Source organism: Lodderomyces beijingensis (genome assembly GCF_963989305.1).
Source record: "Lodderomyces beijingensis strain CBS 14171 genome assembly, chromosome: 5".
In the NCBI taxonomy this organism is placed as follows: domain Eukaryota; kingdom Fungi; phylum Ascomycota; class Pichiomycetes; order Serinales; family Debaryomycetaceae; genus Lodderomyces; species Lodderomyces beijingensis.
The window spans coordinates 292,380-307,260 of NC_089974.1; the positions used below are offsets into that span (position 1 = coordinate 292,380).

General features: G+C 47.4%; 6 protein-coding genes across 6 annotated transcripts; 5 read left to right on the plus strand and 1 right to left on the minus strand. All coding sequences in view use genetic code 12, as the record gives it.

Annotated features, from left to right (window-relative positions):
* Positions 1-2,721: 2,721 nt before the first annotated feature.
* On the plus strand, positions 2,722-3,480 carry LODBEIA_P40390 (uncharacterized protein; the record flags this gene model as incomplete). The annotated part of the gene is made up of 1 exon (XM_066974216.1): positions 2,722-3,480. The coding sequence occupies one exon, from the start codon at positions 2,722-2,724 to the stop codon at positions 3,478-3,480; it is 759 nt and encodes a 252-aa protein (XP_066830977.1).
* Positions 3,481-3,924: 444 nt separating this feature from the next.
* LODBEIA_P40400 (uncharacterized protein) lies at positions 3,925-5,406 on the plus strand (the record flags this gene model as incomplete). Its single annotated transcript, XM_066974218.1, has 1 exon — positions 3,925-5,406. The coding sequence occupies one exon, from the start codon at positions 3,925-3,927 to the stop codon at positions 5,404-5,406; it is 1,482 nt and encodes a 493-aa protein (XP_066830978.1).
* A 700-nt stretch (positions 5,407-6,106) lies between these two features.
* LODBEIA_P40410 (uncharacterized protein) lies at positions 6,107-8,164 on the plus strand (the record flags this gene model as incomplete). Its single annotated transcript, XM_066974219.1, has 1 exon — positions 6,107-8,164. The coding sequence occupies one exon, from the start codon at positions 6,107-6,109 to the stop codon at positions 8,162-8,164; it is 2,058 nt and encodes a 685-aa protein (XP_066830979.1).
* A 545-nt stretch (positions 8,165-8,709) lies between these two features.
* LODBEIA_P40420 (uncharacterized protein) lies at positions 8,710-10,581 on the plus strand (the record flags this gene model as incomplete). Its single annotated transcript, XM_066974220.1, has 1 exon — positions 8,710-10,581. The coding sequence occupies one exon, from the start codon at positions 8,710-8,712 to the stop codon at positions 10,579-10,581; it is 1,872 nt and encodes a 623-aa protein (XP_066830980.1).
* Positions 10,582-10,775: 194 nt separating this feature from the next.
* On the minus strand, positions 10,776-11,522 carry LODBEIA_P40430 (uncharacterized protein; the record flags this gene model as incomplete). Its single annotated transcript, XM_066974221.1, has 1 exon — positions 10,776-11,522. One exon carries the CDS (start codon positions 11,520-11,522, stop codon positions 10,776-10,778), a length of 747 nt encoding a protein of 248 aa, XP_066830981.1.
* Positions 11,523-12,706: 1,184 nt separating this feature from the next.
* Positions 12,707-14,662, plus strand: LODBEIA_P40440 (uncharacterized protein; the record flags this gene model as incomplete). Its single annotated transcript, XM_066974222.1, has 1 exon — positions 12,707-14,662. The coding sequence occupies one exon, from the start codon at positions 12,707-12,709 to the stop codon at positions 14,660-14,662; it is 1,956 nt and encodes a 651-aa protein (XP_066830982.1).
* Positions 14,663-14,881: the final 219 nt, after the last annotated feature.

Sequence of the window (14,881 nt, forward strand, 5' to 3'; positions counted from 1 at the left end):
AAATACGCCCACACCACACTCACCACACTCACCACACTCACCACACACACGCACACACACATCCGGAATGCGCATTTCAGGTGGGTGATCAGATGCAACATTGCTTAGATTGCGAAGGACCAAAATAGAAAAAGATGCTAAAATGGCAGTTGGATGTGTGGCACGAGTTAAAGCAAAAAAAAAAAAAAAAAAAGAGGAAAAAATTTCATGCCCTGCGATTCTCTTATCTCTTGACACCTTTTTTTTTTCTTTTTGATTGTTGGAGCTACTGCTATTGGTTGAAATTGCGATTGAGCTGAAATCCCACGACGCGTCTTGGTAAATTTCGTTTCGCCTCGTTTCATTCCGTTTTACGAAAAGAGTGTGCCATTCTCGTTGGTCATTTGGTGGGTTTTTTATGTAACGTGGAAAGCGAGATAAGCATAGCTTTGGAGTGCCGCGGGAGTTGGGAGCCCCATTTTTACTCCTTCTATCTTCTATCCCCGTGTAACATGACACCCCACCACGGTAACGTAATGTTATCTCTACCTCTGAGATGAAGGAGTCTATTCTCAAATCGCCTTTCTCGACCTGGTTCTTATCAACAAGAAACAAGCAAACAACAGAAAGTGACGTCAACAGAGAGAAAGTCCAACTCAAAGTCAGAGCCAGACTGCAACATTGTGCAAACTCTGGCTTCTGGCTCGTTTTTCTTCTTTCCTTATTCGTGCTGGCTCCTTCGCCGCCAGACTCGAGAAGTTGAACGTGTATTTATTCTCGATTGAGAAAGGAGTAGAGCAGCAACCTTAAAAAACTTGGGATCTTCTGCTGATAACGGCGTGTTGACGTGGGTGAGCTTTTTTTACTTCTTCACCCGTCACTTATTTGAATTTTAACCGCTAGCCTAGTTCCCCTCAGCTGAATTCCGTTGGAAGAGGAAGAACCGAAAAGGAGGAACGTGTTGAAAAAGTGGGATAATCCACCTACCCCAGATTGACAATAATATTATAGTCTCTTGAATCCAGTGCCCCCCCCCCCCCCAGACTTTTCCCCATCCCCTATTCTATGCGCTTCTGCTGGGTTCCATTTGATATCGCACTTGGTACCCGACGCTAGATGACGCCAGAGGTTGCTTAATCGAGGCAATTATATTCCCAAAGGATTGAAGTATCTGTCATAAATTTCATCTTCAACATTGAAGATATAATTTCATTATCTCTCGGAGAAAAACAAAAACGCCTCATCTCTCTACGCTCCCGTCCCCCTCCTTCTTCCAAATCCCCACAACAAGCAGCTGATCCACCCCGAAAAGCGTAAAGCAGGTAAGCTGTCACCTGTTTTTGGGAGGATAGAGATGCAGAGATGCAGAGATACAGAGATAACAAAAGTACAGAGATAACAAAAGTAGGCACTGCTGCATTGGATTTGAGACGACACCCTCGAGAGTGACCACGATAGAGCCCGAATCTCTACAAGAGACAACACCAACATCAGTCACAACCGTGAACAGAGCACATGAGCACATGAATATGGCGATAAGATTAGGTTAGCTTTTCATCTTTGTCCGCCGATGTTTGCGCAATCTCAACTTGGAGGGTGTTTCCGCCCGTATCCGCATCAACATGTAAGGCGCTGTGGCGTAGCGTGTAATGCGGTTTTAAGATTACGACATCGGTGTCTCTTTCTCCTCCCTCTTCCGTCCCCACGAATACGGTGAAATTCTCGCATCTCATCTTCAAAGAGCATAGTAGGTTTTTCAGGAAATGACTGGGTTACATGCAACCTGAGCCAAGGGCAGATATATCGTGACATCTCAGAAGAGCACCAATCACACCACCACCACCCAAAAGAAAAGCACCCTGCGCTACCAATTAACAGCTCCCACGGCGCACGGACACCTCACAACCCAAAACCCGAACAATAAGAAGAACAACCAAAGTTATACCCAGATGCATGCTGCTTATGCTATCACCTGAATAGCTTTAGCAGTGGTGACGGTGATGGCGTTGGGGGAGATGGCGCTGGTGATCACGGTTAGAAGTGAGGCTTTCTCGAGAAAGAGAAATTTTTTTTCTGTTTTATTTTTGACAGGTAATTTTCCGATAAGGAAGACAGCAAACAGCACCAATAATAAAAAACCCACCACAGCCCGAAGAAGAAGCCATACGCTACAACCGCACTCGAGGGCATTTCGTATCTCCTTTTTCCAACCTTGACGGTGTCCACCCTTTTTCTATTTTGCCTCTAGATCTAACAGGTTGAGGCATTTAGTGTTACCGCGGTGTCTTTTATGAGGCACCTCGCCCGCTGAGAGATTGCGAAAAAAGGCTCAACATTATGCTCTTTGGTTGTAGTTGTCAGTTGGAAATTTCCGACGGCGATGATAAAAAAAAGCTCGATTGGCATTTCGGAGCATGTCTCGATTTGGGTTGGTTTTAGCTCCTGGTACATGGGGGTGGGTATCTGGGTTGTAATCTTCGGCCATACTCAATTCCCCAAATGGAACTGGCGACTATAAGAAGATTGAAATATCTCTCGCTGTCCCACTGGCTCTCTTTTTACTCTTTCAGTCTTTTCTGAATTTGCAGCTATTGGCATAATCTTGACACGAACCTCGTGTATATATTTATTGGCCTCCCTTCTTCAACTCAACTTAACTTACCTGGACTGGTCAATTAAACCAGACTCATATCTATACTTCTTCATTTTTATCATCCATCTGATCCCACGGCACCATCGCAAATGAAACGAACTTCAAGCACATTGGCGTCGTCGTCTTCATACACAACAACGTCAACGACAAAGTTCTTCTCGGCAAAGCGATGTAAGATTGAACACGAAATATTCAGCACTTCCATCAAGGACATTGAGAAGTTGTTCACCCAGCAAGACAGGTTCTGCACGCAGAGCTCGTCGACAGCAGCATCGTCACCACCACCAACCACAGCAGCCACCACCCACATGGCCAATGGCAAGTGCGGCATTGCCCCACGACAGCAAGCTGAAATAGTCCAGAACCGGCCTTTGAAATTCCCACGTTTCAGGAACCAAAGTCAAACACGGCCATCTCCGAATACCCTCACAACCACCCCCATAACAACCACAACACCCTTGAACTTTGTACCCAACCAGACTGGTCCCCTTCACGAGTCAAGTTTCCAGTACTTGGACCACCCAAACTTGCCCCGCGCCTACCTGAATTTCAACTACGACTGCATAAACATGGCATTACTAGAAGACGACGACGAAGAAGAAGAACAAGAACAAGAACAGCAACAGCAACAACAGCAGATGTGCGTGCAGACGCCTCAAATAGAGTCACAGCGGTGTCTACTGACAGCATCAGCAGTGAAAGACCTATCGTTTACATTCTTGGAGGATGTAGATGACGACGACGACGATGAGTTGGTGGTCGGTGGGTGCAGTGGCTATTACGCAGCTAACATTCAGCTGGATTTACTCATGATTGACCTGTTGTTGATGCGCGGGTTGACGCATTGAACCGGGAGAGAGGCAAGGAAAGCAGAGGAAGTGTGCCATGGGTCCAAGGCCACGGGCATCTTTCGCATCTTTAATGTTATAATTCCATGGCCCTTTTATATCGTATATCCTTTTTTTTTTTTTTTTTTGAAGAGATGTTTCAATTGCGAGAGCAAGCTTTTAATGATGACACCACCTTGATCTCTTTTTGGCTCGTTAGTTCATTTCTCTGCCTTCATTTGGTTGTACTTTACCATGTATTTGGATGCTGAGTTGGCACCACCATTGGCATCGCGCGTTAAACTCACCACATTGCAATTCAATTTTTCGCAGTCGTCACCAAACAATTTTCAACAACCTCCAACCAACACCAAAGAAAAAAAACCACCACCACCACCACCACAACCCCAACAACGACAGCACAACCGGCGTTCTCTCGCGTTTTCGTTCTTTCAACTTGCAATAATGTCCTCATCCAACGCTAATACCGTCTACGGAGGAGACGAAATCAACGCCATCATACTAGATATAGGATCGCATACTATTCGCATAGGCTACGCCGGAGACGACTTCCCCAAGATCATCACCACATCCCACTACGGCACAGTCACCTCCCCTTCTTCCACTTCCACAACAAAAGACCGCGTGTTTGGCGAGTCTCTCGATGTGCTAAGAAAAGGAGGCACACAAGTCCACCGCATCGTCGAAAACTCATTGATTGTCGACTGGGATGCCGCGTTTGAACTTTTCGAGCACTACTTCAAGCTACTCAAGATTGAACAACGCGATCAGCCAATCTTGATAACAGAGCCCATCTGGAGCACCACGGATTACAGAGCCAAGCTCATTGGACTCATCTTTGAGAAATTCGAGTTCCCCGCTGTCTACTTGGCGAAAGTACCCAGCTGTATCAGTTTCCAACAGGGGAGGCCCAATTGTCTTGTTGTTGACGTGGGGTGCGATTCAGTCAGCGTTACACCCGTTGTTGATGGGATATGTTTGATCAAGAGCACGTTGCGTACGCCTTATGCGGGGAAGTTCCTCGATAACGTGGTGCAGGACTTTTTCGAAGCACCAAAGAAAGTTGCCGCAGGAAGAGACAAAGGAGACGAAGGAGATAAAGAAACTCAAGAAAATGGAGATAAAACAGGGGATGTTAAACTTGCAGTTGAGCCCAGCGTATTAATCAAGAGCAAGACGCCCACCATGTTCCCCGAGCCCGCCAAATTCGAATTGAAAAAGCTCAGCGACGGAGTAGAGATCACGCCGCTGTTCCGCAACTTCCAAAACTCCCGCATATGGCACGAGTTTAAGGAAACCATGCTCGAAGTGCCCAGTCAGGACATGAACAAGAAATACGACGCTGGCGACAAATCCATCTTTGCCCCGCGCGCCTTTGAGCTCCCCACGGGCCAATCGATAACTCTCGGCGCCGAGCGCTTCTCCATGGCAGACACGATATTCCAACCGGAATCATACCAATTTCACAACCTTCACTTGAAACCGCCCTTGTCCAACGGCGAGATACCCGGGATCGAGCTCAACACAATCCAAGACTACCGCCCACTCAAGCGCCAGCGCAAGAACGAAGAAGACGAAGAAGACGACTCCCAGCCGTCCATCCGCGGCTTGATCCAGTTGATCACGCACGTCATCTCCATCATCGACATCGACTTGCGCGCAGGATTATCGAACAACATCATCGTTAGTGGTGGAGGCAGTCTTGTAATGGGGCTAACTGAACGTCTTTACCATGAGTTGAGCTCCGCGAACCCCGGGTTGAAAATCAGGTTGCATGCCGTGGGCAACGCCATGGAGCGGATCAACCAGAGCTGGATTGGGGCGTCGGTGTTGGCGAGCTTGGGCAGTTTCCATCAGATGTGGGTGAGTGAGAAGGAGTGGAATGAAGAGGGCGAAGAACGGATATTAAACCAGAGATTTAGGTGATCCCCCTCCCTGGGGTCGGAGGAGGGGGGCAGTCCAACCCCAATCTGAAGAATATCACCAGAGAACTTTTTACTGGTGGCCCTGGAAACCCAGAGAGATACAACCAACCGCGTCCCCGCATGAGAATCATCGAAAGTGATTCAAACATGTGGTGCTAGAGGTGGAGGTTTTCTGGCTCGAAGAAAGCAAAGAAGAGAACAAATACAAGTGTGATATGATCGTTGGGTGTTAAGTAGTAGTATATGCGTCACACCAACCACGATTTCCTAGTCTGTTACCACCTCCCCCTCTTTAATTTATGTCAAGTCCGCTCTGTCTGCTCTGACGATCGGAGTACCGATATAGGGAGGGTGGGGCATTCGTAGGCGTAGTCAGTGTTTGAAGCGAGCAAGCGACATGAAAACCTGCCTCCCGCAATTGTAATGTTCTCCCCTTACCCCTTGCTCTCAGCTATCTTGTTGTATCGAAAGTCGTATCTTGAAACGTGGCGGTGGTGGTGATCCTGAAATAGCAATTTGCGCCTTCCCCTTCCGCCCCCCGTCGAATAATTTCTAAATGATAAGATTGTTCTCTCCTGGCACCAAAAGTTGCCCCATAATTTCCGCTACTTTCGACATTTTCCACAGTTTTCACCTCCAGCTACAACTCCAATTCCAGCCCCCAACACTGATCAATTGGCTTTAGCGTATCCTCGACCATCATGACCGACAACAAAGAACTAGTAAAAGGAGTCTTGGACTTGGATCCTTGGTTAGAACCATTCCAGGAATCACTCATCAAAAGACAAGTTCAATTACGCGAATGGGTCGACAAGTTGGAATCACACGAAGGTTCATTGATGAAGTTTGCCGACTCGTACCACAAGTACGGGTTGAACCCCACTGCAACTGGAGGAGCTGAAATCTTGGAATACATCCCCGACATTGAAGAAGCGAGTCTCGTGGGCGAATTCAACAACTGGAACACGCAATCGCACAAGTTGAACAAGCTCAACGATTTCGGGCTCTGGGGGTTGAAACTCGATGAGCCGGGCATCATCCCCCATGACTCCACTTACAAAATCGCCATGAAGACCGCCCTGGGCGAGTGGCTCTATAGATTAGACCCCTGGTGCAAGAGAGCCACCTACAACAAGCTGACCAATTTATACGAGGGCCGATTCTGGAATCCGCCCAAGCTGGAAATCTACCACTTCAAGAACAAGAAACCGAGATTATCGCAGGGTATCAAAGTCTACGAAGCCCACGTTGGTATATCGACCCCGGAGCCCAAGGTTGGCACCTACAAGAACTTCACCGAGAAGATCTTGCCCAAGATTGCCGAGTTGGGCTACAACACCATCCAATTGATGGCAATCATGGAGCACGCGTACTACGCGTCGTTTGGCTACCAGATCACCAGTTTCTTTGCCATCAGCTCGAGATACGGCACCCCGGAGGAGTTGAAGGAGTTGATTGACGTGGCGCACGGCTATGGCATCCGCGTGCTCTTGGACGTGGTGCACTCGCACAGCTCGAAAAACGTTGAAGACGGATTGAACATGTTTAACGGCACCGACCACTACTTGTTCCACGGCGGCGGCAGAGGCCAGCACGACTTGTGGGACTCGAGATTGTTCAATTATACCAGCTATGAAACTTTACGATTCTTGTTATCAAATTTGAAATTTTTCATTGACGTTTACGGGTTTGACGGTTTTAGATTCGATGGCGTTACGTCCATGTTGTATAAACACCACGGGTTGAGCTTTGGCTTTAGTGGTGACTACAATGAGTATTTCAACGAGGACTGGGTCGACAATGAAGCCATTGTCTACCTCATGTTGGCCCACAAGTTGATGGACGAAATGAGCCAAGCTGACAATATCGAAATCACCTCCATCGCCGAGGACGTGTCAGGCATGCCCACCTTGTGTCGTCCCATTGCCGAAGGCGGTATCGGCTTTGACTATCGATTATCGATGGCTATACCCGACATGTGGATCAAGATTTTGAAGCATTTGCAAGACGAGCAATGGGACTTGGCCAATATCGTGCACACGTTAACCAACCGTCGTCATGGCGAGAAATGTATCGCTTATTGCGAATCGCACGATCAAGCGTTGGTGGGCGACAAGACGATTGCCTTTTGGCTCATGGACAAGGAGATGTACACCCACATGTCCAAATTGGCCGACTTGACCCCCATTGTAGACCGAGGCTTGGCCTTGCACAAAATGATCCGATTGCTCACTTTTGCCTTGGGAGGCGAGGGATACTTGAATTTCGAAGGTAACGAGTTTGGCCACCCTGAATGGCTCGATTTCCCGCGTGTTGGCAATGGCGAATCTTATCATTACGCCAGAAGACAATTCAACTTGATCGATGACGACTTGTTGCGATACAGGTTTCTCTTTGACTTTGATGCCGCCATGCAGCATTTGGACGTGTTGGACTCGCCCCAAGCGTACGTCTCCTTGAAGCACGAGCTGGACAAGGTGATAGTGTTTGAAAGAAATGGCCTCTTGTTCATCTTCAATTTCAACCCCACGCAATCGTTTGCCGACTACAAAGTCGGTGTTGAAGTTCCCGGAACGTACCAAATCATCTTGAATTCCGACGATGCCAAATTCGGCGGCCACGGCAGAATCCATGAGTTGGACGACAAGGGTCAGAAACAGAAATTCTTCACCAACAATGACGCTTGGAACCATCGTGCTAACTCGTTGTTTGTATATATACCTACTAGAACAGCTATAGTATTAAAGAAGGTAGACTAGAAAAACCAGGAACAAAGGAAAAACAGAAAAGGAAAAAAAAAAAAGAAAACCAAGACAAAGACAAATATATGTATTCGTTCGCTTTAAACAGATTGAAAAGTAGAGGCTTGTTCCTCTTTTCCATAAAGGCGTATCCTCTGGTGTACTTCACCTCTTCTGATGGAATTGCGCTTTGAGAAATTGCGCTTTCGCAGGCAGTGTCGTGAAAAATTGACGGAATGTCGCGATATATTTTACGACACACGGACATGTGTTGTTTGTTCTGGCGTGATAGACACAAAACCGAAATCTGCTGAAATCAAAACATTAGTGATGCAGTGACCATCTCCAAAAGTGCCCTCCTCCACAAACGACCCCCCGAGCCCAAGGCGCAACAACCGCAAGATTCATGAGACACGTTTCACCAAACAGCCGATATTGAAAAAAGAGAAACAAAGGAGTAAAAAAAAAAAAAGGTTGGGCGAATGGATCTACTACTTCTTGGGAAAAGATCAAGAAAAAAGCATTTACTTGTACGAGATGATATCAAAAGAGACGAGTTCGACATGGAGGACGTGGACGAGTTCTTCCTGGATGGGTGCTACGAGGAAGTGTTGACTGCTGCGGAAAGACGAATGATGGGATACGACCCGCCATTGAACCAACCATTGGGAGAAACCGAGCTAGAACCAGAACTAGACCCAGAGCTAGAAGCAATGGGGCACCCGTTTTACAACGAGAAGTTCCACCCTGCATCACCGCCTCCCATCACGCGTTTTGACCACAATCCAGACATTGCACCAGAAGGAGAAGAGGAGCTTCAGCCAGCAACGCTGATCCCGGACTACATCGACGAAAACGAGGACGACACGGGCCGATCTTCATTTATTGACGTGGCCCGACGGATAAACTTTGACAACGACAACGATATCGATGTCGATCATGGTAACTCGGGGGACCACCGTCGTGAAAGTGCCATGGCCAGCACCAGCAAGTCGCCGACGTTGAGCAGCAGCAATAAGCAGTCCCCCTTGCGATCGCCATTGCCCGAACAGCAAAAGAACCAACCGAGACAAGACCAAGACGATGATTTGGAGGAGTACCCCGATCACGACGATTACGACGACCATCAGGACCAGCAAGGCCATCAGGACTACGGAGAATATGACCCCGGTGCCTTTGACGATGGCAGCTACGCTCACGACGAAGCACCTTTGCTGGAAGAGCTCCCGTCTGCATTATTGAAGCCACGCGCGGCATCCCCTCTGGACTCGCCCGAGCCGCAATCATCATCACGATCCGATTCGCCCTCATTTCAAGCTCAAGTGATTGATAATCCTGCACGAGCCAAGAGGCGGAGAGTGCCGAGCGACGAAGAAGACTATGAAGAAGTTGAAGATTCGCCTTCGTTGTTCATAGGTGAGGAAGAACCCACTACCGAGGAAGCCACCGCGTCGCAGTTTCTGGAATTCGACGACCCTTCAAGCTCGCAATACACCAATTCTTCATCATCACAATCATCGCGCACCCACAACCGCAATCGACGGCTGCAACAATCACAACTGTCCAGTTACATCACAACCACATATGACACTGAACTGCTACCATCGCCTCCTCCCGATGGGATAAGACGCTCTCGCCGCACACGAATCAAACCACTAGCATACTGGAGGAACGAGCGTATCGTCTATTCCAAACCGAGCCAAGTCGAAGACGACATCGCAGACACGACACTCGGCAGGGACATACTAGATTTGCCCTTGCGGCTGATTAAGGAAGTGGTGCATGTTCCAGACTCGATTGCGCTCGCGAGAAACTACAAGCCAAGAACCAAGAACCGAGGTAGAAAGAGACAGAACACCATTGCTGTTCCCTTGTCTCCTCGACCATCAGAAGACGAATTGGAAAATGACATCACGGGCGCGGAATGGATCAAGCAGGACTCAGAGTTGAAACTAACTGTGATTGAAAATGGCGAGCCTGTGGAACAGATCGTGGCGTATAATCAAGACGGGATCGAATTCCCCACCGATAACGCCGTTGACGATGACGTTGGTGGCGATGAAGATCAACTCCAAGGTCAAGGACAAGCCCGGGGGACAAGATTCAGCATTTCGATTTTGTTCAACGAGGACAACGATTTCTGTTCGGTAGCCATGTTGGAGATCCCCGCCGGCGAAGTGAAGGCACCCGTGACGATGACCACGTGCAACTATGTCTTCACGGTGAACCGCGGCGTGATTCAAGTGAGTTTGAACAATCAGTTGTTTATCGCTACAAAGGGCTGTGTGTTTCGAATACCCAATGGCAACGAGTACGGGTTCAGGAACGTGGGCAACGGTGCTGCCGTGTTGTTTTTCATCCAGGTTCGTATCCCCGAGGAGATTGAGGTTGAAGGCGGTGGCGCCATCCAGGATTCGTTTGTAGAAAACACATAATTTCCATTCTGGCCAAACAGTTCCCTACCCTCCTCCTTTCTACTGTGTAATTAATGTAACTCTATTTAATAAATAATCAGAGTAGTCTACAATCGCCCATCTTCTCAATAAACAATCTTATTTTTATTCCTTTTTTCTTTTTGCATCTTCACAAGTCTATACTCCTCTCCCCCTTGCGCTCATTTCGTGGTTCCTCATTCAGCGTCAACTTCGGCATCGACTTCCTCCAAATCCAAAGCTTGCGCCTCACCACTGCTCTTATCATAAAACCCAATCAAGGGAACGCGAAACTCGCTCAACGCAACACCAAACTGCTTCAAAATCAACGCCTGTCTCACATCCAAAACGTCGCCAGCCTCGCAAACAAGATACGGCTTCTCCAACACAATCTTCCCCGACTTGATCTTGGTAGGCATCCTATACTTATTCCGCAACGTCTCCTCGAGCGAATGACTCATTACAACATCCTCTTCAACTGGAATTTGCCCGCCTCGAGAATAAACCACGCCAGCAGGCACTTCAAACCTGATGGGGGCCTTAGTCTTGACGCGCGAATAGTCCTTCCTGTTATACGCCGCGAAATAATCCTTAACAACCTGAGGCTCCTCGTTAGTGAACAAAATCCCCGGTGTCAATCCATCATGCTTAGCGAGGATCTTAGCGATGGAAGCGAGGTTAGCCTGGTATTCTTCTTCGACCGTCTCGCCCAACGCCTTCTGCATCACTTTCTTCTTGCCCAAGATTAATTTTGACGACTCGCCCCAGTCGGATCGGATATCCTGGAGCACGGGAGTTCGAATATCGTTCATTTGAAGTATCCACAAGTAGCGGAACTCGTCTAAGCTTGAGCGTATGTCATCGAACAATTTGGTTTTGGACTCTTTGCCCTTCTTGTCCGTTTGCGAGAGGGTCACCAATCTAGATCTTTTCGACTTGGGCATGTTTTTGCTCTATGACTATAGCGGCAGTGGTGATGTTGAAAGGGTTGGTTGATGGAATCGATGGGCATCTCTCTTTGCATTTGGAGAAGAGCTGAGAAAAGCTGGTAGGTGTGTCCTGCATGTAGATCGGATTTTTTTCATCAGAGATAAGGCGGCTGAATTTAACGGCCCCCTTAACGAACAACATGTCGAAGAAGTACCGTTTTATATTCAAATCTACAAAACTATATGGGATAGATGTGATGGTTACGACCTTCCGTTGATCTTATGCAGCTAGTCTCTTTAGCATTTTATAGCTGTAGAGTTGGGAGGTTATACCAGCAACAACCAAAGCGGGGCAATGGAACGGCCATTTCTAAAAGGAACCGGCATCTGAATCCAGCTTTGGAAGTAGTCACGGTTGTGACTCGACAGGGGATGACACTGTATCACCTTTTCCAGAGTATCAATTCTTATTCTCTATTCAAGCTAGATTTAAAGATCCATGGGTCATTTGCGGTTGTTCTTCTTCTTGAGTCTTTGCCATGTACCGAATTAGCGTGGAGGGTGGTTGAAAACAGGTTTCGAGGGATATATGAACCACCATACGCAAGCAAGAAAAACGATGAGATGCCCCATTGGGATGGGTGATGAAGCATGATATTTCAACGGGTAGAAAAACAGCCTCCAAACCATCCACCAGCAATGTTCAAATCGGGCATCAAGTCTCAATCTTTGATACCTTTTCCCCTCCAGCTTGAGCGATCAACCGCATAGATATAAATACTTCCAAAAAAGCATGATTGAGCCTGCAACTTGCTCAAACTCAAACTCAAACTCAAAACAACATTTTCACTTGCCAGCGATACTGGTCAAGAGAATGCCGCGGGAATGAGAAACCTGGAAAAAAACCATGAAGTAGCCAAACAGTCAGTAAGGAGCAACTCCTTCCTCTCAAAGCGTTGGACCTATCGTTTATGCCATCTATTGAAAAAACTTGCCATTGATAAGTTGTATTGTCGTTGAAAAGAAAGAAAGAAAGAGGGAAAGGCCGGTGTGAAATATCTTTGCATTTGTTGTTTCTACTCGCGCAACGAATAATCACCACCACACATACCACGCCATACCACATCAAACACCAAGACATCCCACACCAAGACGTCACACATACCGCTCCACATGCCCCTCACACCCCAAGATCTACAATGCTGGTGACAGAGGAAGCACACAAGAAACCATATTCTCGAGGAGGCTGCCGAGAATGCAAGAGGCGTAAAATCCGATGCCCCGAGCAGAAACCAAGCTGCCAGACATGCGTGAGACTAGGCAAGACGTGTTCGTATCCGTTGGCTGGTGAAAAAGTCTTGAGGATATCACGTAGGTTGATCAGGGACGAGATTGAAAATTTGGGCAAATCGACTCATTTCCTACCTGTGCAGTACGACATGCCGAAAAGAGCTGCTCGTTCCAAAGTTTCCAGTGATCATGAACAGGTGATGCAATTTACTGAAAATAAGCAACAAGACCAGATAAATTCTTTAGGCGGTGGTGGTGTTGGCGCTGGCGACGTACAGAAACGATCAGCTTTGAACATTGAGAATCTAATTAACGACAACACCAATATGCCCAAGAATGGGCCAAGTGGTGCTGGTGGTGAGCAATTTGATTTCCTAAGTGGCACAGACTTAAACATCTTAACTACAGACTTGTCGAATTTCGTGAATGAGCTAATGGAGTATCTGAATCTACGGCCGTTCCAAGATGATTTCCAATTTGATTTCTGGAACACCAATACTGCCAACCCTCCGCTTATGCCTCACCAAGAGCCTCTACTTCACAACGACGAAGAGTTTATCGTCAATTTGCCCCTCGATTACATCAAACTTAAACGCAAACACGAAGTCCTCTACTTGGAACAGTTTTACAACAATTTCGCAAACATAATCGAACCATTTGACGCTTACAACCCGGCTACGAAATGCATCTCAAACCCAGCCCGGGATATAATCTTGAAAACAGCAAGCACCGAACCGTTCTTGCTAGCTGCCGTGCTCGCTGAGGGAGCCAAAACCAGCTACATGAAGTATTCGCAACCTGAAGACGAAAAAGCATATGGTGCCTACTTATCCAAATGCTTGAAACTACTCGAACCAGCAAAGAAGGAGCAAGTAAATGACCTAAGTGCCAACATCGAAGCTGTCTTGTTGACATTGCTACTACTCACTGCTGCCACTGCTACAAGTACCCAGCAATGGAGACCACATCTCACGGGATGTAAAGACTTACTCCTCAAGATTTCCACCCAGACCAATTCCCCCAGCACGCATCCCGTGTCTCGAGTATTTGTATTTTGCAAATACTGGTTCTTGTCAATTGAAATACTCGCGGGGCTAAGCACTAATCTCGGGGGCACGTTGCAAACCGATACCGAGATAGACCAACTCATGTCCGATGGAAGCGACTACGAGATCTCGGTGTTGAAAGAAATGGGCATCATCACCGAGCAAGGCTTTAATATCTTGATGGGGTATCACAACACCGTCATTTCGAGCTTCCGCGACTTGCTCAAATTGCTCAACCAGCACCGCAAAAACCAAGACTCCATCGACCCGTTCCAAAACATGAATATCCTCGCGGAATTCTATAACCAGGCACGAATGGTGTATTTGGATTCAGCAGGGATAGTCCCCGAGTCAGAGCTTCAATTGAAATACACACCCGGGTTGCCCATTGAAGAAATCCGCGTGGGCGAGCAGATATATTGGCTAAGCTGGCAAGATATCCTGCATCAAGCGTTTGTGCTTAGTTCCATAGTGATGATTTTGACCCGTTTTTTCCAACTAAGCGCAACGAACCCCAACGTCAGCTTGGTGGTGGATAAATTGGTTTCGTTTATACACTACTTGCACGAGTTTTCCGACGTGCAACAACACGCCTCGCCTTTTTTGTTGTTGATGATCCAGTGGCCTTTACTCGTCAGCGGGCTAGAGAGCACAAAGAGGGAGCAGCAGCAGTTGCTTTTGAAGTATTTCGCCATGGTTGGCCAAATCGGGGCGTCGACAGCCAATATCTCGGTGCAGATGTTGCAAAAGAGGTGGGGGTATGTTAATGTGCCTGGCACGAGAACCCTGGATGGTAACGGTGACGCTTTAATTTACTAATATCTACAGTAAAGACTCATCTATCTGCTCTTCTGTTTTTTTGTTTTTTTTTTTCAATTTGAAAACTATACGTAGTATACATGTATGAAACACCCTCCATCTCTATCTCCACCTCCAAGCGTCCATTCTTGAAACTTCGACACGAGGTGTGTGCCAACCACTCGGAGACCTTCACCTTCACCAAACAAGCTCAAACTCGAAACAACCATCGCCCATCAT